Source organism: Hemiscyllium ocellatum, chromosome 16 (genome assembly GCF_020745735.1).
Source record: "Hemiscyllium ocellatum isolate sHemOce1 chromosome 16, sHemOce1.pat.X.cur, whole genome shotgun sequence".
Classification (NCBI taxonomy): domain Eukaryota; kingdom Metazoa; phylum Chordata; class Chondrichthyes; order Orectolobiformes; family Hemiscylliidae; genus Hemiscyllium; species Hemiscyllium ocellatum.
The window spans coordinates 72,725,978-72,749,467 of NC_083416.1; the positions used below are offsets into that span (position 1 = coordinate 72,725,978).

General features: G+C 41.1%; 1 protein-coding gene across 2 annotated transcripts in view; it reads left to right on the top strand.

Annotated features, from left to right (window-relative positions):
• Positions 1 to 797: 797 nt before the first annotated feature.
• Positions 798 to 23,490, top strand: part of larp1 (La ribonucleoprotein 1, translational regulator) — a 126,170-nt gene continuing 103,477 nt past the window's right edge. The window contains exon 1 of one of the 2 annotated variants that reach the window (XM_060837375.1): positions 798 to 1,286. In XM_060837375.1, the coding sequence (XP_060693358.1) occupies positions 836 to 1,286 (451 nt within the window). In that variant the 5' untranslated portion in view covers positions 798 to 835. Of the gene's footprint in view, positions 1,287 to 7,683; positions 7,701 to 23,490 lie in introns of those variants that run through there. The other variant, XM_060837376.1, reaches the window with a different exon arrangement.

Consider the following 23,490-nt stretch of genomic DNA (forward strand, 5'->3'; position numbering starts at 1 on the left):
TGTGTGGGGGGGGGTGGGGGTGTGTGGGGGATGGGGTTTTGGGGTTTGTGTGTGTGTGTGGGGGGGGGTGGGTGTGTGTGGGGGATGGGGTTTTGGGGTTTGTGTGTGTGTGTGGGGGGGTGGGTGTGTGTGGGGGATGGGGTTTTGGGGTTTGTGTGTGTGTGTGGGGGGGGTGGGTGTGTGTGGGGGATGGGGTTTTGGGGTTTGTGTGTGTGTGTGTGGGGGTGGGTGTGTGTGGGGGATGGGGTTTTGGGGTTTGTGTGTGTGTGTGTGGGGGGTGGGTGTGTGTGGGGGATGGGGTTTTGGGGTTTGTGTGTGTGTGTGTGGGGGGTGGGTGTGTGTGGGGATGGGGTTTGTGTGTGTGTGGGGGGGGTGGGTGTGTGTGGGGGATGGGGTTTTGGGGTTTGTGTGTGTGTGTGGGGGGGTGGGTGTGTGTGGGGATGGGGTTTTGGGGTTTGTGTGTGTGTGTTGGGGGGGGGGGGTGTGTGTGGGGGATGGGGTTTTGGGGTTTGTGTGTGTGTGTGGGGGGGGTGGGTGTGTGTGGGGGATGGGGTTTTGGGGTTTGTGTGTGTGTGTTGGGGGGGGGGGGTGTGTCGGGGAGATGGGGGTTTTCGGGGGGTGTGGCATCAGGAATTGGGATATTCCCATTGGCCCGCCCTTCGTTGCGCGCTCCCGCGTCAGCGTCGCTCCTCCTCCATGCGTGCGCGCCCCGGTTCGGCGTAGGACCGGCGCGGTGCGTGCGCGTGCCCACGGCAGTCGTGTTTCCGGCGTGGCGTGTACGTGCGCGCCCCCGGCTGCTGCCACACGGAGTCCGAGCGCGAGCCCAGCCGCCGCCATGGCCACGCAGGTGCAGAGTCTGCCGCCGCCTCACGGAGCCCAGGCCCCGGAGCAACCGCGCTCGGAGCCGGCCCAGAACTCGGTTCACGCCCAGGCCCCGGCATTGGGCCAGGCCCCCGGACCCGAGCAGGCATCCGCCCAGGTTGGGGCCGGCACCAGGCCTGAGGCCAAGCGCCTCATGGCAGCCCCGCCGCCCAAGGTGAACCCGTGGAGTAAAGCGGCCTGTGCCGGTGAGACCGGCGCTCCGAGCCCCGCTCCGCCCGCAGAGCCTGGGGTCGCCTCTGGGCTCGGGCCGGGGCCCGGCTCCGAACCGCCGGGACAGGCCGGAGACAGCGCTGAGGAGCCGAGGGCCGGCGGCGGCCGCAGGAAGGAGTTCATCGAGGCGCCGCCGCCCAGAGTGAACCCCTGGACCAGGAGAGTGAGCGGGAGCGGCGTGGAGACCGAGCCAGGTTAGTGCAGGCCCGTGAGGGAGAAAAGGGGGAGAGCAATCTGGAGCCGGGCCCAAGTTGGGGGGGGGTGGACAGGTGTTAGGGTGGGGTGGGGGGTGGGCTGGCGAACTCCGTGAGGTGAGGCGGCCCAACTCACCCCACCCCCTATCCACACCCCCACCCCCTATCCACACCCCCACCCCCTATCCACACCCCCACCCCCTATCCACACCCCCACCCCCTATCCACATCCACACCCCCACCCCCTATCCACACCCACACCCCCACCCCCCTATCCACACCCCACCCCCCTATCCACACCCCCTCCCCCTATTCCACACCCCCACCCAAATCCCCCTATTCCACACCCCCACCCAAATCCCCCTATTCCACACCCACTGTCCCCACCCCCACCAAATCTCCCTCCCTTTCCACTCTACCCCCACCCCCACATTCCAGATTTTTTTTTGCCAACATCAAGCCAAGGATCTGTGGTGTCTCGTCCCTGATCCTATAGGTTGGGGATACTAAACCCTCCCTGATTCTAGATTTCCTGTTCTGCTTTCCACCTCTCCACCCCCCCAACTTAGCCAGACCCTGACATTACTTACAAGGTGTCATCATCCTCACATGCTCTGGTCTTGAGTTCCTTTCTGCAGATCATTGATCACCTGAACTGCATCCACCTCAATTTCTGATCTGCCACTTCAGGATTCATACTCCATACCTCTGGGCTAGGGATTCCTAGCCGCTGAGGATTAAACTCTGGTTACAATGTTTATCTCTTTTTGTTTCTATTGCATTCTGAGATGCTGTAATAACTTGACTCATGCTCACTTGACCCTTTTTGACATTAGAAAAGGAGATGATGGGGTAGCTGGACGTGTTAACAGTTACAAAGAGATGGAACAGAGTTTTGTGACCAGAGGCCATTTAAGGTTAGGTTGGTGGTTGACGGGAGTGAAGTGTTCTGGGAAAACGTGAGGGCATGGGTTAGGGACTGTTGGAGAGAGCATGGTGTGATGATATTTTTCTGTGCCTGTGTTCTGTTTCTGCATGCATGTTATGTTGTTACTACAATGTGCACAATTGACCAAATAGTATTTTTCTTTGCCAATTCGTTTGGTGTTAAATTGATGAAAAATGGAGAAGCTGTTACTTGACTGGCTTGTCTGGATTATATGTCCTCATGTGACACTTTTTAACCGATTTGCAAAATTGTACTTTTCCTTTATTGAGCAATGAAATCATCGAAGAATATTCCTATTACCTTAAGGACTGAAATGTAAACTGATGCTGGCTTCTGGGCTTGGATGTTCCTTCCCCAAGACTTGGATCAGTTCTGCGTGCAGCAGTGCAGTAAGGAGAAGAATTAAACGGAAGCTGGGATACGTTCATCAAGCAATGCACCATTTTTATGCAAAAGGCTTTTCTGGGTACTGCCAAAATTCTGAATTGGGTCTCATCTTGTGTGCTAATTTCAGACAAAGGTGAAGTTGAATGTAGACCTACTGAAATCGTAACACAAAATTCTGAAATACACACCAGTTTAGTTGGAATCTGAAGGAGAGAGGTCATGGTTTAGGGTGGAGACATTGTCAGAAATGTTTTTGTCAGAAGCTTGTTTCTTCATTCAGACATTAACTATCCTTTCTGTTGGCAGTTCTGTAGCACTTTTGAAATCGGCCCCTGATCTTAAAGCCTGTTTATGTGAAACAAACTGCTCTGTTAGTTCTAGTTACCAATCTTCAGTGAATTATAATACTATATGTTGGAACAGAGCCTTGTCCTGCATACACTGCTGATCTGGGATGCTGGCATTGTGACACAGATTCTACTTTGCCATGAAGAAATAATCTACTTGTATTTACTTAGTGCCTGACCATGTTTTTAGATTGTTCAAAGCACTTTTTGCAGCAAATAAATTGTTTTAGAAGTACAACTGCAGCCGTATCGGCATACATGGCAGCCAGATTATGTGAGCAAAAGCAGCTAATATTTTTGATTGTTTTTTAACACAATGAAACATTCCAAGGCCCTTCACAAGAGCATTATCAATAAAAGTTTGCGTGCCCAGCTACTTGACATTCTAGACCAGACTGGGTATGTTTTAAGTACCACCTTAAAGCAGGAGAGAAAGATGGACAGTTTTAAGGAGGGAATTCCAGAATTTAGTTTCCGTAGCTGAAGGCTCAGCTGTCAGGAGTTAATTGTAAAACCTTGAGGTGCTCAGGAGTTCAGAATTGGAGGAGCGCAGGTATTGGGGTTACAGAAACAGACTTGCATTTATGTAGCATCGTTCATGACGATAGGATGCTCCAAAGTATTTTACAACTTATAAAGTACTTTTTGAAGTGTAATCATTGTTTTAAAAAAAAGGCAGCAAAATTGTGCACTGCAGGCTGTTACAAGCAATTACTTTTGTCATGTTGATTGAGGGATAAATATTGGCTGTGTACTGGGGTAACTCCCATGCTCTTTAACACGATGCAGTAGGATCATTTACATCTGCCTGAGAGTACAAGAAGGGCCCAAATATAATGCTTCATCGAAAAGGCATCAACTCTGACAGTGCAGCACATCTTCGTGTTGCGTTGGGTTATCAATCTAGATGTTTATACTTGAGTCCTGGATAAGAGATGTTGGAATTGAAAATAAGGGAGGGAAGGTTCCTGATGTTTCCAACCAGGAACCAGTGTAGGTCACTGAACACAGGACTGAAAGGTGAACTGTGTTTACTATCACTTATGACACAGTTTTGAATGGTTTCAGGTTTGTGGAGGATTGACTGTACGTTGGAATAATAAAATCCACAGGTAACAAAGGCAAAGGAAATAAGATAACTAATTTGTTATTACTGCTGATCTTGACTGTTTAATGTTGACGAGCGCAGAAGTGCTTCCACTTTGAATAAGTATAACGACAGTCTATTATTTCCACAAATTTCTGAGTCAAGCAAGTTTCACATCCCATTCAAAAGACTGTCCTCCAATGGTTCAGAATTTTGCACACAAGGTTGAGAGATCAAGGCCTATGGTCGTACTTGAGCCCACAGCCTTGAGACTGAGGCAAGAGTATTGCTGCCATTAGTTCAATTTATAGCCTAAAATACATATTAATAGCCTTGATATCCTCAATCAGTACTAGTGTTCTCACGATGGGCATAAAATGTATGTTACAGAAACAATAAACCATAATGGGAATAGAGCAACAACAAGTTGAATTTGTATAGTACGTTTAACACAGAAAATCATTGCAAGGTATTTCTGCTGAAGGAAAAGAAAAAGCAAAAATATTTTAGCTGCAATACTTTATATACTTTATAGTTTTTGTATTGATTTGCATCAGCATGCAGTTCTCTTATAGTTGGTTATGAAATACCTTCCAGTCTTTGATGTCACAATGCATCAGGTTATAAAGTTTGTGTCTGGGAGAAACACTTTTCAGGAAAACCTCGGGGCTGACTAGTGTAAGCTACATTCCTTTGTGTTGAAGACATAGCATAGCCTTTTTAGAGTTTTGTCAGCTCTCCCTTGATTGAAGGATTATATCTATTTTGCTTTTATGAAGTATTACTGTGTTGGCGTCACAATGAATAGGAGTAGTCCTGATCACCACCTCTTAGTGTTTAAATAGGAAATCCAAGCCAATAAATATTAGACTTGCAATTGCTTGAAAGCAGAGCCAAATGAACGCTGATTATGTCCTTGACACTGTTAATGTGTTGGATTAACAGTCCATGGATTCCATATGCATTACCTTTTCGTGGCCAGGCGAGGATGCCAAAATAATATGCAGTTAAAAGTCATTGATGTGATCTTTTCTATTGTTGCGGCTAGTAAACATAAATTAGCAAAGCTTTCGTGCTGTGTAGATTCTGTTTGGACAGTGTTGCTCTGTCTTTATTAAAGCATCTTTGGCGTGTGGTGTATAGCAGGGAATTGCTTATGAAGGATATGACTCTGTTTTCCTGCCTAGAAGCTTCACAACTTTGAAAACAGCTTCTTTTTTGAGATGTTAACTCTGGATGTGACACAGCTACCCTCATACCTTACTGGGTGTTGATTCTTTCTCTCTAATCCAGGAAGTAATCGATGGCATTTAGACAGGTTAGCATCGCTGCTGAAATTTTGTCCTTGCCTAATGTTTAGTCTTATTCCCTTGCTTACTGTTGTGCTTTCTATCAAAAAAGGTTTCTTAAGTGCTGTCAGATGGGGAAAACACTGGTTGATTTTCTTTATATCCCTAAACTTTGCCTGGGCAAACTGACACCAGTTGCTTCTGGCTACATCTTGCTATCCTATCCTAAGGGTTTGAGCCTGCAGCCATATTACAATGTGTATCGCCTTCATGTCGACTGTTTCCACCCTTCAGTGAGCATGATTTGACTGGAATCCCAGAAGTCACAGTAACCTGCGACATGTTGATTTGGTGCTAACGTGTTGTTTTGCTAAAGTTGGCTTCTCTGAAATTTTGTAGGTTAATGAGTTTCCCGGACACATTTATTAACTTCCAGGCACTGTTCTAACAATTCTCAGATGGAAGACTCACCTTTTGATACAATATGAAAGAAGATATTAATTCACCTCTGAGCAACATCAAAACTCTAGTTACCATACTATTTGAGTTGACCACGCCAGTGGTTAGTCTTACCAGAGTGTCACTATGCTGGCAGTGTTAGCGAACTAATAAAATATTGTCATGAAATTAGGAACCAGTCAGCATAGGTAAGCACTTATTTAGTATAAAGTACCCAACAATCTAGGTGCCAGCTGTTAATGTGCAAAATAACACGTCACAAATCCCGCTAGATTAGTATTAACAGATTTTTATGGTCCAAAATTCTTCAATTCATGGTATTTCTTTTAGACTAGTGACTCAACTATATTCAGATGTTTTACTTTACTACTGCTTTGTGGCTTTTAAAGGAAAACTGTACCTCCTAATGAAAGTTTTGTCTTATCTGGACTGCTTTGGATTGAAGTCATGCTTCAGAGGGTCCAGTTGAGAATGTTTGGATTTATCATTAGGGTATCTGTTGCCAGATTGTCCAAAGCTAACTTTAGTTATTTTGCTAAAAATGAGATGATATTCGTGTGGACACCTCGAGTGTTATTGGACATTAGTGTAACATTCCTTTAATTGCTTTTCAGTGTAGAACCCTGGTATAAGTTGGTTCAGGCAACATATCAATTTGAAGTACAATATGTTGAAGCTGATGAGCGTGGAACAACATATTTGGAGTTTGCAACGTAGTTGTTCTAATTATTTGTTCTTTGCTTTCTTCAGCGGATATTGCCCTTGTAACAGTGAGCCACCTTTTTGAACTTCCCAGTTCAAATTGTGTATATACATCCACAGTGCTAGTAGGCAAGAAATTCAAGAAGTTTAATCTGGTGGTATTGAAAGGATGGACAGATGTTTACAGGTCAGGATAGAGAAAGTCTTGGAAGGAGTTTTTGTTCCCATGCACTACAAGCTGTATATACAATTGGTTAAAGGTCATATTTTCTTCTTGCATTTTGGAAAGCCTGCATTGATAATCCAAGATTGCTCAACTCTTGAAAGTGGTAATCCAGTTGACATTCCATTTTGCCAAAAGCCAGTTAAGTAACATTAAATATAAGCAAGGGAGAGGAAAGTGCAATGCCTATGAAACTAGCCTTAGGTGCTGATGGGTCAGAGAGCGGAATTGTGTTACATAGTGACAAGGCAACACAAAATTCAGAAAGCTCATCCTTAGTGAGTGACAGAATTATCTTTCCAGATGTGGTTTGTTGCAAGGTATTCTGCAAGAGATAGATAAATGATTGTCAGAAGAGTTGGATGTAAGGATATAGATATGTATGAGAGTTAGAATTGGCAGTAAAAACCATTGTAGATTAGCTGCTGTGTTAGTGTGATCAGGGAGTTTACCTCCAACACACTGCTTGTACATCTCTTTATCTTGCAAAGGGCAGTGTGTCAGCTGATTAGGCTCCTTTCTTTCCCCACGCCACCCAACACCAGCTCAACTGTGAATGAGAAATGCCTTCATTTAGTACTGGTTTGGATGAAGAAAAAGTTTTTACTTGCATTGTGCCTTAATTATCTTTCTACAATGCCTAAAAGTTATTCCGAACAAATTAACTTTGGAGAATTTGCTAGTCATCACTGGGATTTGTACTTGCACAACACTCCAGTAAATTGAAATAAATTATTTCTGGGTGTGAATTGTTCAATTAATTAAGATAGAATCTGTATTCAGCTCTGTATACTAAAACAGTTGTTCTGATATTTAGGTGAGAGAAGGATTGTGCAACCCTATTGAAATATTACACACTTTAAAGGATTGACCAAATGGTTGCTTTTATCCAGCTGATTGTTTCAGTAACTGAAACAAAATATTGTTACCGACGGAGTTATGAGGTGCAAGAGGAGCACATGGAAGCACAGGTAGGCCATTTAGTCCCTGTAGCTTGTTCTGCCATTCACTGAGATCACGGCTGATCTGCAATTTTCATTTCCCTTAAAGACTTCAGATGACATCTTACAAACAGAAATATGACAAATTAAAATTGATCTAGTATCAATCATCACTTATGAAAAAGAATTCCAAACTCCTGTAACCCATTGTATTTCAAGATTAACATCAAAAGATGGAGTTAAAGTATAAGGTTAAATGGCAAAGGGACATAACAGGTGAAATAACAAAATAACAATACAAGTAGACCATTCAGCCCTTTGAGCCTTTTCTGTCATTTAATACGAACATGCTTAATTGCAAACTTTAATCCTTTACCCACCTTATTGCCATAACCCTTTATGCCATTGGTAATCAGAAATCTTATCAGTCTCTACAGTCTGGGGTTCCACGGGTCAATGGGTTAAATAATTCTGAAGGTTCACAATCCTGGAGTGTGTTTTTTTAAATCTTGGTTGAAAAGGCATCCTTTCTAATTGCCAAATGCCCCGGTTTTTAAACTCGTTAATGGGAGAAACACCTTGTCATCTTGTAACTACTTTATCACTTTGTGTTTTCTAAGTAGCATTTAGGTGACCTGTCATTCTTGAAGCTCTAAAGAATACTAGCCTGGTTTGCCTAGACTTTTGATAGATCAGCTCCTCCACTGTCCAATACCAGCAGAAAGTCTGGTGAACCTTAGTTGCATTCCCCGTACAGAAATAATATCTTTCCTGAGGTAAGGAGACCAAAACTGTATACAGTACTATAGCTACAGTCTAAACAACCTTCTGTACAATTGAAGCAAAGCTTCAGTACTCCTGCACTCAAATCCTTTTGTGATTAAGTCTAGCATTCCATTAGCTGATCAAATATCTTGCTATGTTATGTTAACCTTCAGTGAGTGACTAATGGAACCACTTTTGTGCTTTTACAATTTTCATCCTCTTGCCATGTAACAAACGTTCTGTGCACCTGTTCGTCTTAAAGTTCCTCATATCTTTCCATATTGTATGGCACCTGAAATGTTCTTGCCCAGTCATTAAGCATGTCTGTTTCCTCTGGAAGCTGGGTGGATTTGCAAATCCATGCTGACAAGGTCCAATCAGATCATTGTTATCCAAGTGTTTATTTATCTCATCCTGTATAATAGATTCTAGCATTTTCCAATCTACTATGTAAGCCTATATTAAAGCTCAGTTGACTTTAATATGGGCCTTTCCTGTTCTTGAAATATTGACAGTATTTAAATGTTCTTTCTATTTATTTTTATGTCACTTTTCACACCCAAAAGTGCTTTATCGACAATTGAATGTGATTTAAGTGTAGAAACTTCTGTAATGCAGGAACTAATCAACAATTTGTAGATATAAATTCACAAAAAGTGTAGTTTTATAGTGGTCAGATCATCTGTATTTTTGATGCTGATTGATGTTAAGTGTTAATCAGGGCACAAGGGATAACTCCCTTGCTTTTCTTCGAAATAGTGTCATGAGATCTTTTCTATCCACATGAGGGGACAGATCAAAACAGAAGACATAGAAGCAGGAGTAGGCAATTCAGCCCTTTGAGCCTGCTCCATCATTTGATAGAGTCATGGCTTATCTCATCCCAACTTCAATTCCACTTTGCTGCCCGCTCACAATAACTCATTACTAAATAAAAATCTGTCTCCTTAAATTTTTTCAATATCCCAGCATCCACCACACTGTGCGTAAGTGAATTTGACAGATTCATAGCCTTTTGAGAGAAGTAATTTTTCCTCAACTCTGTTTCAAATCTGCTGCCCCTCATCCTACAGCTATGACCTCCCATTCTAGATTGTCCCACATGAGGAGACATCCTTTCTGATCTACTTTGTCAATCCCCTTTACTATCTTGTATACCTCAATTAGATTTCCTGTCATTCTTCTAAACTCCAGAGTTGGGATGGGAGTTGGAGTGTTGGGGAAGAAAGGATGTTGATAGTTCAATGAACACCAGCACTGAAATTGAAAGCAATGAAGATAACACGGTGAAAGAGAAAATCGGAATTCCTGTTGGAACAAAGAACAAAACTAATTCAGGGTAGGCATTCCTTGAAGGGATGTGACAGTTGATTAAACTGTGTGCGAGCAAATTGCTGCAAATGCAGTAACCTGACATTGTTGATTGTCAGAAAAAAAACATCTGGGTCACTAATATTGTTTCAGGAAAGAAACTGCTAGGAGAAAGTGAGGACTGCAGATGCTGGAGATCAGAGCTGAAAATGTGTTGCTGGAAAAGCACAGTAGATCAGGCAGCATCCAAGGAGCAGGAGAATCGACGTTTCGGGCATGAGCCCTTCTTCAGGAATGAAGAAAGAAACTGCCATCCTTACTTGGTCTGGTCGACATGTGACTCCAGACCCGCAGTAATGTGGTTGACTCTTAACTGTTGTCTAGGTAATTAGGGATGACCAATAAATGCTGGCTTGGCCAGCAATGCCCTTATCCCATGAATGAATACTAAAATAAAATAAAATCAGAAAGATTCATGCACAAGGATACAAGATGTCTCTGCAGCAAAGCATTCAGAAATTTTTCTCTACGGAGATAAATTGCCTTTCTATTCCTCCAGCCAAAGTGAATAACATCAATCTTATCCATATCAAGCTTCATCTGTCAAATTTAGCCCATTACCTGACCTTTCCATTTGTAAATTTCTTATTCTTCATTGCAACTTAAGCTTCCCAGCTCTTTTAGTGTCATTTGCAACTTTGGCTATCATACTTTCTATCCCTGAGTCCAAATTATTAATTCATTACATAAATAGTTGGGGCCCCAAGGCTCAACTCCTGTGGCACCCCACTGGTTATGTCTTGCCAAGTAGAACGAAACTCTTGATTTAGCATCTTATCAGAAATGTGGCACTGCCAATAGCATGAAGGGCACCCTACCCTATGCTGATCATCAGCCTTCATTTTATTACTCAAATATTAATTGTAGGACTTGCACCTTGAACATTCTGACCGAGTTGTCTGAACTGAACTACAGCAGATACTTGAATGGCTTTACAGTGGCCAAGATAAACAAACAAACATTTGTATAATACTTTGCATTCATTTTTACATACTTCGAGACTTTCCCAAAGTGAGCCATAGTCATTTAACTTATGATGTATAACTGAATGTGGAATCCAGTTTGTACTGCGCCACAACCAGTGATAAGACCGATGACAAAATGGCTTGGTTGTGTAGAGAGTGAAGGAATAGATTTTGATCAGGACAGTGGAAAACCTCTGTTCATAAAAAAGATACAATGAGTTTCTTAGGTTCTTTAGAACTGTGCTGCAGAACAGTTGGGGCCATGATTTATGGTTTATCTAAAAGACAGATTCAGTGGTAATGCAACAGAGTTGTGCCCTTAAGTATCAGCATTGATTTTATGGTTAGGTTTTGGAGTAGGAGTTGACTGAACAGGAGATTGTTGGTTTCACGGGTAGTACAAGAACTTGCTAGTACTGGAATATAATTCAACTGTAATTTTCTCTCTGGTTTCTGCCACATGTAAGAGTTCAGTGTTATTGTATCTTCCCTTAAGATTCAGACTGCTTTCCTTGGACAGGAGAAAACAGAGAATGGAATTGATAGTGATACTCAAAAATTTGAGAGTTTTGTCTTTAGGGAGAAATGATTTGTTGGTGACAGGATTGAGAACAAGCGGGCACAAAATTAGAGTGATTGGCAAAAGACTGAATTGCATCATCCACAGGAACTTCACGCACAACCAGTGTGTGTGGTGGAGTCAGATTCAGTCGAACCCTTCAAAAGGCAACTGGATTTTTATCTCAAACAAAAGTGTATGCATGGTTACAGGGTGGAGGCCAGGTAATGACACTAGGCAAATATGTTCCTTTGGACTGAAAGTGCTGACAAAAATCTTTTGTATTGCAATGACTTTCTGATTCTATGAGTGGACGTCTCAGATTAAGTTAAAATGCTTGTCAAAGAGATCTGGAAATCTCCAAACTTTCTCTCTTGTCACTATGCTAAGGTTTGGAAGATCTTAATGTGGATAGCAAGTAATTGAGATGCATGAGAATGTTTTAAATACAGTAACGGACTAAAGACTGGAGTTTGCTTAGACCAGAGTTTTTCCTCATCTCTCCAAGCCATGGATTACTGCTCCAAGTGTAATGCTGAACCTTTAACCATTTTCCCAGTGGCAAATTAAAGTGAGCTGAGATAGTGAGAGGTGAAATGAATCTCCACAACACTTGGCATGGAGTATATTGGTAAATTGAAGCGACACTAAACAATTTTAGCATGTTAATCGTTATTGGATACAGTTTCCACCTTCTGGTAGAGAGGATTAATGTACAAAAGTCACAATGTAGAGTGGTATGTTGTAGAGTAATATCTCCATTCATACTCAATCTCTTTAGCAACCTGTTCATCATTGTTGCTTTAGCCACGTGCTGAGCTATTGGTTTCAAAGCATTCTTCAACACTAATCCTTTGGGGATTGAATAGAGAGGTTTAAAGGGGTGGATTTGAGTGAGAGTAGACTGTGAGCTCTGATAAAGTTTAAAGGCTGCTGCTGTTCAAATGTTTGAATGTCTTCACTTATTTATGGAAAATTGCTTACTCCAGCAGGGTTCTGTATACTAAAACAGCTCTGTTTTCATGGTCGAGAACTCCCAATAGAAATAAAGATTCAAAACAAAAACAGACTACCAAATGAAGATCTACTATCAATAATTTATCTTAATGAATTGCAACACAGCTTTGATTTCTTAAAATTGTCAGGGTTATTGGATTTCTGTTCACACTTAAATTTTCCTAGGCCCCCCCCCAAAAAAAACTTCAGATTTCAGCTTTTCTGTGGTCAGTTATCCCTCTCTCCACATAGGAGCTATCAAAAATCATCTTTATCTCTCTTGTAATTATCCAGAGCAGCACCAGTTCAGTGCATTAAGTAACTAATTGCTTTCATCTGGTCACCTTTGAGTATCTGGAGAGTTTGGGACAGATAATTTTATTCATTTGTGTGATATGCGTAATGTTCATATCAGCATTTATTGACTATCCTTAACTGCCCTTGAGAAGGTGAGTTTGAGCTGCCTCCATGAACTGATGTAGTTGGTGTTGTGAGGTATTGCGACTACGCAGGATCTCCAAACGAATGAGTGTCGGGTGCAGGAGTAAGTTATTTGGCCTCTCAAGCCTACTTCGTTATTTGATAATATCATGGCTGATCTGATTGTGGTCTTGCCTCCACAGCAATAACACTTGACTCCTCGTCAATTGAAAATCTATCTAACTCAGTGTTGAATATATTCAGTGTCCTAGCCTTCACTGCTGTTTGGGGAATGCAGTTCAACAGGCTAATGACCCTACAAAATTCTCATGTCACTCTCAAAGGGGACTCAATGGTGAATAGTTGATGGTTAATAGTTCTGTTCTAGCTACCTTCTATCACGTTACAGATTATTGAAGCTAGACTGATAAGATTGTAGTTGGCTGAATTGAATTTGTCCTGTTTCTTGGACAGGTTACCACTTTGTCAGGAAGGTGTCTATTATAGCTGTATTCAGTGGGTTTACAGGTAAAATAGGAGCTCATATCTTTAGTACTACATTTGAGTGTTGTTGAATCTCCTTTTTTGTTCACCAATATGCTCAATTGTTTGTCACATCGAGTAACTCAAGTTGGTTGCAGGCGGACATCTGTAATGGTGGGGGCCTTAGAAGTAGGCTAAAATGGATTGCCCACTCAGTACTATTGACAATATGGTTGAAAGACTTCAGCCTTGTCTTGTGTATTAATGTGCTGGGTCCTCACCACTAACACCTGCTGAAGGAGCAGCATGCTAAAAGCTAATGCTTTCAAATAAACTTACGACACAGGGTAAAACTTCCTGGTTAATTTAAGCTAGCAGCACATAAAAGATTTACTTGTGCAGTAGTCTGTGAAAATTCGAGAGGCCAAGAACTATTTAATGTAAAAATTAACAACTTTATTTCTTAAAGTATAACAGAATAATTAAATAACAGCTATTTACATCTCCTTCCTCTAATTTTTTTTTAACCTTCTATAATACTAATCTGATAAAACCCCTGATTAAGATTTACAAAAAAATTCAAATTTTCAGATCCAGCCAGATGTTGAATCTTCTCTTGTATCTCCCTCAGTTGTCTTTTTTTCTTCTTAGGAATTTCTGTTTCCCAGGTCACTGATCGATAAAGGTACCTTTTAAGAGAGCTATTCTCCTGGCAGTCTGCAGATGCTGGTGGCTTGGCAGTTCTCCTCCCAATTGTTCAATTTTCCCTAGTCTTATACCCCCAAAGCATCAGATTGTGCTATTGGCTTTTATGATTCAGTATGCTAAATTCAAACTTGATTGGGGTATAATTTATGCTATCTTAATTTGAATTTGGTTTGTCATCTCCAGGCAACCAGCTAATCGAATTGTTCAACAAAATGTTAAATTATATCTTGTTCAGAACGCTTGCTGTGTCAGGTAGTTCTGCTAGATTTTAACTCTCTTAAAGGTACAGTACTCCCAGATCCTCATAACAAAACCTGTTTGACTATGATCTAGTGTCATGTGATTTTTGTCCTTGTCTAACCCAATCCTCCTCCACCTCCACATCATGCTCCCAATCATTGAGGAAGGAATGCTTGTGGAGCTGTCCCTCCTCCTAGTTATTGTTACTTGTCATACATGATAGAATGGGGCCAGATTGCAGAGCTTTGATTTGATTTGTTGGTTTGTGGATCATTTACTTCTTTACTGAATGCTGCTTCTACTGTTGAGTAAGTATGCAGCATGTTTGTGGCTTCATCTGGATGATGATATGGTTTTATAAGTGCTTGGTGCTGGGTTGCTTTCCTATACCTTTCATTTGAACCAGGCTTGGTTTCTTTGCTTAATGGTAGTGATAGAAAGTGTGTGTTGCTGGTCCAAGAGATTCAAAAACTGTGGTTCAGTACAATTCTTGTGCTGAAAGCCCACAGTTTTTGTGAATGGTATGTTATGAGCTGCTAGATCAGTTCTCAGTCTATTCTGTTTACTGCAGTGATGATACAATTTAATTTCTGTTATTTTCATGACAAAAAAAATTGGTATATATTGTTAAGTGCTCAGGCTGTTATTTTAACTATTTTAAATTAGTCTCACAGCAATCTCAGGTTGTGAAATTACTGCATGATAGAGATTAGCTATTATTTTTCAGTTTGGGCATGTTAGTCTGACAGCATGAAGCAAGAATGGAGTAGAATTTGGGAGTGTAATGTAAAAGGTCTCTTCCTCACAGAATATTCATCTAATTGAGCTTGTATGACATTTGGAAAGTTTTGGTGGTATTTGCTGACACGGACCCTCAGGCAACCATTATGCCAGTTAGAACTTGACCTTTGGGCTGCTCGTATTTAACTAGTTTTCGGGCTATTGAATTGCTGTGTGGAGGACTGGGGTATCACTGGGATACTCTGCATTCAGTTATTTCGCCATTATGGTTAAATGTTGGAATCAGTTTATCAAACTTTACAAATTTAAATAATAAACCTAATTTCCGTGTTACTTTCTGGTTATTCCGTATTGGTAATTGAATGGATGTCAGATGAAGCAATCACTTTTGATGACTGAACAAGTTGATTCTGGAAAACAATATACCATGAGTGTCTCACAAAAACAAGACTCTTAACAGTGATGTGGGTTGGCACCTGCTTTGAAGCTTCTTAGAGCTTGTCATTTGTAGTGACGGATTTTTACCCAGTTAGTGTTTGCAATTGTATTGGTTGTTGCTAGTTGCCCAGCTCTTGAGATTGATTATGATGGCTTCAATACCTGAATCCTTGAAATTAAGCTTTGGATGCCTTTTTGGTTTTTTGGAGACAGGCTACCTCCCTGCTTAACGTATTGTTAAGATGTGGCCATCTTTTGTCCTCTGCTTACGTCCTAGAAAGGAGTGCTTCATTGATGACTTTATTTTTCAATATCATATAATCATAGAATATCTACAGTGTGGGAACAAGCCATTCTGTCCAACCATTTTGACACTCTCAAGGGCATCCCACTGAGACTCACCCCTCTATCCCATCCCTGTAACCTTGTATTTCCCATGGCTAATCCACCTAACCTGCACATCTTTGGACTGAGAGGAAACTGGAGCATCCAGAAGAAACCCATGAAGACATGGGGAGAATTTGCAAACTCCATATGGACCATTGCCTGAGGCTGGAATTGAACCTGAGTACTTAGCGCTGTGAGGCAGTAGTACTAACCACTGAGCCACCTATGATGCTGAGGATGCAGTTTAGTCATTGAAGTAAGTTGGAACAAAGAATTCCACGGATGTTTAATAAATTGGAGAGTCGATCATGGAGCCAGGGTAATTTTTTCTTTTGAAGTGTGTTCTTCTGAACAAATTGTACAGAGTTGTCTGGAACCCAGTGTCTTTGCTGTAATGCCAGCATGGCTCACTGAGTAGCACTCTACTCTTTTAAACTGAAAGTAATCAAAATGGGTTAAATGTCCCCAATAGGTCACTAACAAAAATGCAAATTAAGAGTTAATAGAAACTAAAAGAAAATGGAAACTGAATCAAAATTGTGTTGAGCTACGTGATGCACCCCAGCTTCTACACTGTTTTCTGATCTCTTAAAACCTCGATTGTGACAGTGAACCCTGCATGCTCTCTCTCCACTGATATAACAGTGAAAGAGGGACAGACTTACCTGAGTCAGAAGGATGAGAGTTTGAACCTAAGTCAGGACTGAAACTCAATTTAACCTTTATCGGATTTTTTTCCAATATCTTTCCTTAACTTGGATGGAAATGCTGTTTCATTATCTACAAAATTTGTTGACTACTACTCGAGTATACCGTTTTTTTGACTACTTTTTTAAGTTAAATTTATGTGGTCCACTATTACATGGATGCTATTTTTAAGGGGCTGTAATTCATGCCTGTCATAATTTATAACGTATCATTAGCAGAAGTCCAGTTCATCTCTAAATGAATAAAGACAAAGAAATGAATTATGGAAATTCTGAAAACCCAGAGTGGAACAAAACAGACAGCAGACTGTAAGACCAGGAGTGGAGCGGGATGTGACGGCCTTCATGCTGATTCAAATATTGATCTGTTATCTGTGAAGAACTAGGGTCGACATTTACACGAGATGTATGGAAAATTTAGGATTATTTGGTCAAAAATAGGGGTTGACTTTTACATTGACTATTACTCGAGTATATAAATAATTACAGTTGGAATATGCTGCACTGTCATTTGGGTAGCTTGTTGGATAATTGAAAACTGCAGAACTCTTGTGCCATTAAACTAATGTTACCAAGGATCTAAATTTGGATTCTTCACCTCCTGAGGCTGTATTATTGATAAATAACGATTTGAACGTTTTACCTTAATGTTACTATTAGCTTTTAAGTTCTGGTTCTGAGATTCTGAGAACAGACAAGTCCACGTGTAGCCACAGTGATATGGTTTCGAGACCATAAACTGCAAATTTACAGCGAACAAGGCTCAGAATTCATGTTTTCGCAGATTGCAAACTGCTTTATCATGAGTCATTGGATGTCTTTGGGCAAGGGTTAGGATTACAGTTTTTTTAAATCTTCCTCCGAGGCATGTAGACATGACTGGTTGGACAATTAAGAATCAATCACATAACGGCTGGTCTGGAATCAAAGGTAGACCAGCAAATAAGGTAAGGTCACCAAATTTCCTTCCCTAAACAACATTAATAAATCAGTTTAGTTTTTACAAAATCTGTAATCGTTATACATTCTTCATTGGGCTAATTTAAAAAAAAATCAGATATGACCAGTGACCATGATAGGACTTGAATCTATGTCCTCAGCTTATTAGTCTTTAATTACTGGCCAACCGTTGTCCATGTTGCGTGAGTGAATACAAAAACATTTAATTTTGTCTGAATAAGTGGGTTAAAGCCAAGACAAAAGGGACATTGAAGTGGCACTTCTAAATACTCATCTGCAAGTCAGAAGTTTCACATTAAATCACATCAAAATGTAATCTTATAGATATTAGGTTAAACTGACATGGGGAGATGGTATAGTGGCAATCTCACTGGACTAATGATTCAGACATTTAGACAGCAGCTTCCAAACATGCAAACACTTCTATCTTGAAGCATAAGTGCAGCAGGTACATGAGAATGCCACCATTTGAAAGTTCCCTTCCAAGTCACCCTCGATCCTGATTTGGAAATGTCACCTTTCCTTCACTGTCACTGAATTCAGTATCTAAAGGCATTGTGGATCAACCTACTCCACATGGACTGCAGTGGTTCAAAAAAAAAGCTCACCATCCACATTCTCAAAGGCAACAGTGATGGGCAATAAGTGCTTGCTATGAGTGAGTTTGTTGAGTGGTTTCCTGGGGAGCTTACAGATGGTGGTGGTCCCATGTATCTGCTGCCTTTGTCCTCTAAATGGGAGTGGTCATGGGTATGGAAGGCACTGATTAAGGATCTTTTAATAAAATTCTGCACTGTATTGTGTAGCTAGTCCACTCTGCTACTACTGAGCGTCAGTGGTGGAGGGAGTGGATGTGGTGCCAGTCAAGTGAGCTGATCTGACCTGGATGATGTCAAACTTTTTGAATGTTGTTGGAGCTGCACTCATCCAGGCAAGTTAGGCGTATTCCATCACACTCCTGTCTTGTGCCATGTAAACGGTGGACAAACATTGAGGTGTCTGGGGGTGAGTTACTTGTTGCAGGATTTCTAGCCTCTGACCTCTTGTAGCCACTGTATTTATGTGGTGAGTCTAATGGAGTTTCTGGTCTGTGGTATCCCCAAGATATTGATTGGAAGGGATTCAGGTAACATTGTTGCATGTCAGGGAGCGATTGTCTCTTATTGGAGGTGGTCATTGCCTGGAATTTGTGTGGCACGAATGTTGCTTGCCATTTTTCAGCCGAAGTACTTTGAGTTATTTTGAATTAATAGGAATTAACTGAATCTTTACCCGATGTATGTTAACTTGAAATTGTCCTAACTCCTGTAAACAATTTAACAACTAACACGTCCCATTTCAAATCAAAGGACATTTATATAGATTTTTACAATCACACAAGACAAGGTTATAGTCCAACAGGTTTTTTTGCAATCACAAACTTTGTAGTGCTGCTCCTTCACCTGACAAAAGAGCAGTGGTCTGAAAGCTTGTGATTTCAAATTAAACTGTTGGACTATAATCTGATGTCGTGTGACTTCTGACCTTGTCCACTCCAGTCCAACACCACCACTTCTGTCATTTTACATTGTAGTAACTGGGCTAGTTCCCACTACTGATTATTGCCCAGTGTATCTGCTGCAGTAATGAGAGAGAGTTGAGGCCTGATCAGATTAATAGTATGCGAGCATGATACCCAATCAAATTAAATATTAAGACCAAGTGTGATGTGATATTGGATCCATAGTGTTTGTATATACTTGAGTGAAATAATAACAGATCATATTGAAGAGTAGACCTCCTGCTGTTCTTAACCAATTGCCCTGTTGATGTTTGCCAGTTTTGCTTACTGAAGTAGAGTTGAGCGCAGTCGGTTTTGCTATAACACTTTTTTAATGCAATTGGCTATAACGTGACTGAAGAATTTAGATCATTATCTGTGGAACTCGTCTTGCCTATGTTGGCTATAACACGATTCTGGTCCCATTGATTTAAATGGTGCTGCTATTTCTTATAATGCGGGATCTCATGGGATGGAACTATCAGAACAGACTGCAGGTGTTGCTGTTTAAAACATAATCCCTGTGAGTAGATGTATTCAGAAAAAGTGAAATTACTCCGCGTTAAATCTTTGGCTTTTAAAACACCCAACTTTTTCGGTGCATTGAATGGCTGACTCCTCTGGCAGGCGGTCCTGTGTTTGAACCTTCTTTGCTTGGTTGCATCAGCCGTCTTTCCCAGGAACAGTTTAATATTTGGCTCACACTAGTTGATGAGTCATCCTTAGTAGATTGTCCTCAGATGTGTGTACAGGACCGGTGCTTCAATTTCTAAAGCTGAAAGCACAGGCTGATACTGTATAACATTCAATCTTTATAGGGTGAAGCATGGAAAAAGATTTTTTTGATTTTGTCTTCCAAGGACCTGCTCCAGAAAAGTATAATAATCTCTCTGAACAAGGTGGTTAGAGAAGAAAGGAAAATTATTAAGTTCCAGGTACATGGCACTTCTGAGGCACCAGGCTGCAAGTTGAATTCACGATTAAAGTGGGGATTTTCTTTGTAGAAGTCTGGCAGTATGAGAGGCTGTATTATTTTTGAGCTGGTGTGTTGCTAATTTAAAAACTAATTCTGCTGGAGCAATTATAGTGCTAATGTGAAGGTAGTCTTAATTCTGTTTGCTAATTCTTTTGGTTATGCAATCCAAGTAAGAACTTTTGCTTATAATAATCTTCCATATTCTCAAAGACCAAAGCATTTTGTAGTTTATGAATTTTTATTATGTGAACATAAATGAGCAAGGTCTCCTTAAATTACTGAATAAGTCATGTGGACAATAAAGGGCTGGCCTTTCTAGTGCTAACCACATCCCATTAACGAATGAAATAAATTACATGCCATGGATTTTGTCTATATGAAATCAGGATATTCAGGTAAGCTTATGGTCTTCAATTGCAACTGCCTGAACAGGTAATTGGACCTTACTTCATTGTCAGAATGTGTCTCCTACTGTCCAAGAATGACTGCCTTTACAATGGGTGCATAAGTTGGGATGGAACTCAAACCATCAGCACCTGAATCATAGGAAATGTGTTTGTGACTAAAGCCAGATGCTGTTTTAGTAGTTTCTAAATACTGGTACATTGATTCTAACACTGCTTTTCATTGATACAGCTATCCTTTCAGTTTAAGGGGGTCCTGCAATATTTAATAGGGCCATTATTTAGAACATTAGATCACGCAGGAACACAGAAGTATTCAGTAATGAGGTGACATTGGGGAAAAGCCTCAAAACTCTTGTGGATCTGCCCTCTGAGAGGTAGGAACTGTGATATTGCACATGCTAGAGACTCTGCTTATTCCAAAAGGACAGAAGCAGGTCTGGAATGGCAGCTGCACTACTGACTAATATTTTCTCATCTATTTTCACTATTGAGTCATAGATTGGTTACAGCATTGAAGGAGGTAATTTGGCCTGTTGTTTTCCTGCCAGCGCTCTGTGTGACAACTCAGCAAATCCAGCACCCCACTGTAGCCTTGAAAATGTTTTCTCTTCAGATAAATATTCTATTGTGAAATCCACCTCCACAAACACTGTCAGTACATTCCAAATCCAAATAATTTGCTCAAAAAAGTATTTTTCTTTCTGTCATCTTAGAGAAATAGAGATCTACAAAACAAAACAAAAAACCCTTCAGCATAGAAAAAGTGATCTTCAACCCATTGAGTCCACTCTGATCAAAAATAAGCACTAAACTTCTTAATTCATTCACAGGCTAGAGTGTCACTGGGTAGACCATGTTTATTGCCCATCCCTAGTTGCCCAGAGGGCAGCTAACCACATTGTGTTGGGTTTGGAGTCGCACATTCACATACCAGGTAAAGACGGCAGTTTCCTTCCCTCAAGGAAATTAGTGAACCACATGATTTTTCCAACAATCAACAATGGCTTTGTGATCATCATGAGACTTCCAATTCCAGATTTTTAGTGAATTCAAATTCCACCATTTGCTGCGTCCCTAGAACGTTACTTCGGTCTCCAGGCCGCTTCCTCCCATTTTCCAGCACTTGCCCCATAGCCTTCTGTGCCTTAGCATCTCAGGTGTACATACATACATGTTTTAAATGTTAAGACAGTTTCTGTGTCTACCATCTGTGTAGTGAGTTTCAGACTGCATCATGGAGAATAGTGAGGACTGCAAATGCTGGAAAGTTAGAGTCGATAAAAGTGTGGAGCTGGAAAATGCACCAGAGGTCATGCAGCATCAGAGGAGCAGGAATGTCGATTTTCTTGTCAGGACCCTGATGAAGGGTCCCAACCTGAAATGTTGACACTTTTGCTCCTATGATGCTGCTTCATCTTTTGTGTTTTTTCCAGCTCCACACTTATGGACCCAGACTGCATCAACATTTGAATGCAATTTGTTTTCCTTTCATCCCCTCTAAATTTGCTGCTTTTTCCTTCAATATATGCCCCTGGTCAGTAAAAGTCAGCATGGCTTTGTGCATGGAAAATTATGTCTCACAAATGTGATTACGTTTTTTGAAAAAGTAACAAACAGGATTGATGAGGGTAGAGCAGTGGACGTGATCTATATGGACATCAGTAAGGCAAAGACTGATTAGCAAGGTTAGATCTCATGGAATACAGGAAGAACAACTCATTTGGATACAGAACTGGCTGGAAGGTAGAAGATAGAGGGTGGTGGTGGAGGGTTGTGTTTCAGACTGGAGGCCTGTAACCAATGGAGTGCCACAGAGTTGGATCCACTTCTTTTCATCATTTATATGAAGGATTTTGATATGAACATAGGAGTTATAGTTAGCAAGTTTGCAGATGCCGTCAAAATTGGATGTGTAGTGGGCAGTGATGAAGGATAACTCAGTACAGTGCGATTTTGATCAGATGGGCCAGTGGTCTGACGAATGGCAAATGGTGTTTAATTTAGATAAATGAGAGGTGCTGCATTTTGAAAAAGCAAATCAGAGTAGGACTTATACATTCTGGATTGTTGCCCAACAAAGAGACCTTGGAGTGCAGATACATAGCTCCTTGAAAGTGGAGTCGCAGGTAGCTAGGATAGTGAAGAAGGCGTTTGGTGTGCTTTCTTTTATTGGTCAGAGCATTGTGTTTAGGCATTGGGAGGCCATGTTGCTGCTGTACAGGGCATTGGTTCGTCCACTTTTGGAATATTGCGTGCAATTCTGGTCTCCTTATCAGAAGGATGTTTTGAAACTTTTAAAGGATTCAGAAAAGATTTACAAGGATGTTGCCAGGGTTGGAGGATTTGAGCTATAGGGAGAGCCTGAACAGGCTGGGGCTGTTTTCCCTGGAGCATCGGAGGCTGAGGGATGATGTTATTGAGCTTTATAAAATCATGAGGGACATGGACATGATAAATAGACAAAGTCTTTTTCCTAGGGTAGTGGACTCCGGAACCAAAGGGCAGAGGTTGACCGTAAGAGGGGAAAGATATAAAGGAGTCCTAAGTGGCAACTTTTTCACGCAGAGAGTGGTGCATGTATGAATGGAATGAGCTGCCAGAGGAAGTGCTGGAGGCTGGTACAGTTGCACTATTTAATAGACGTCTGGATGGGTATATGAATAGGAAGGTTTTAGAAGGATATGGGCCAAATGCTGATAAATGAGACTAGATTAGGTTAGAATATCTGGTCGGCATGGTTGAGTTTTACCAAAAGGTCTGTTTCCGTGCTGTATATCTCATGTTAAATTACAGACCCAGAAATTTAAAGTAGTCACAAGAATTTTATATGAAGTTAATTCTGTTGTCGGCGCTATGCAAAATGAACAGCTACTTAAGATTTTAATTTTAGAAACCATTTAGTTGGAGGGGAGATGCTTCAGTACAAATTAAACCTCCAGTGGTTTGTGGGTGGTATGAGTACTCAGTAATTTTTCTGTTAATTCACAAAAGAGCTTTGTAATACTTGTGAGCCTTTTATCTATTATGCCTTCAGGTCTTGTCACGTGGCATCACCACAGTATTTCAGTTTCAGAGCAGTTGGGGCTGTGTACATGATAGCAGTTTTGAGCTGATGAATGCTGTAAATTATCTGGATCATCTGAACTATATGAAGCAC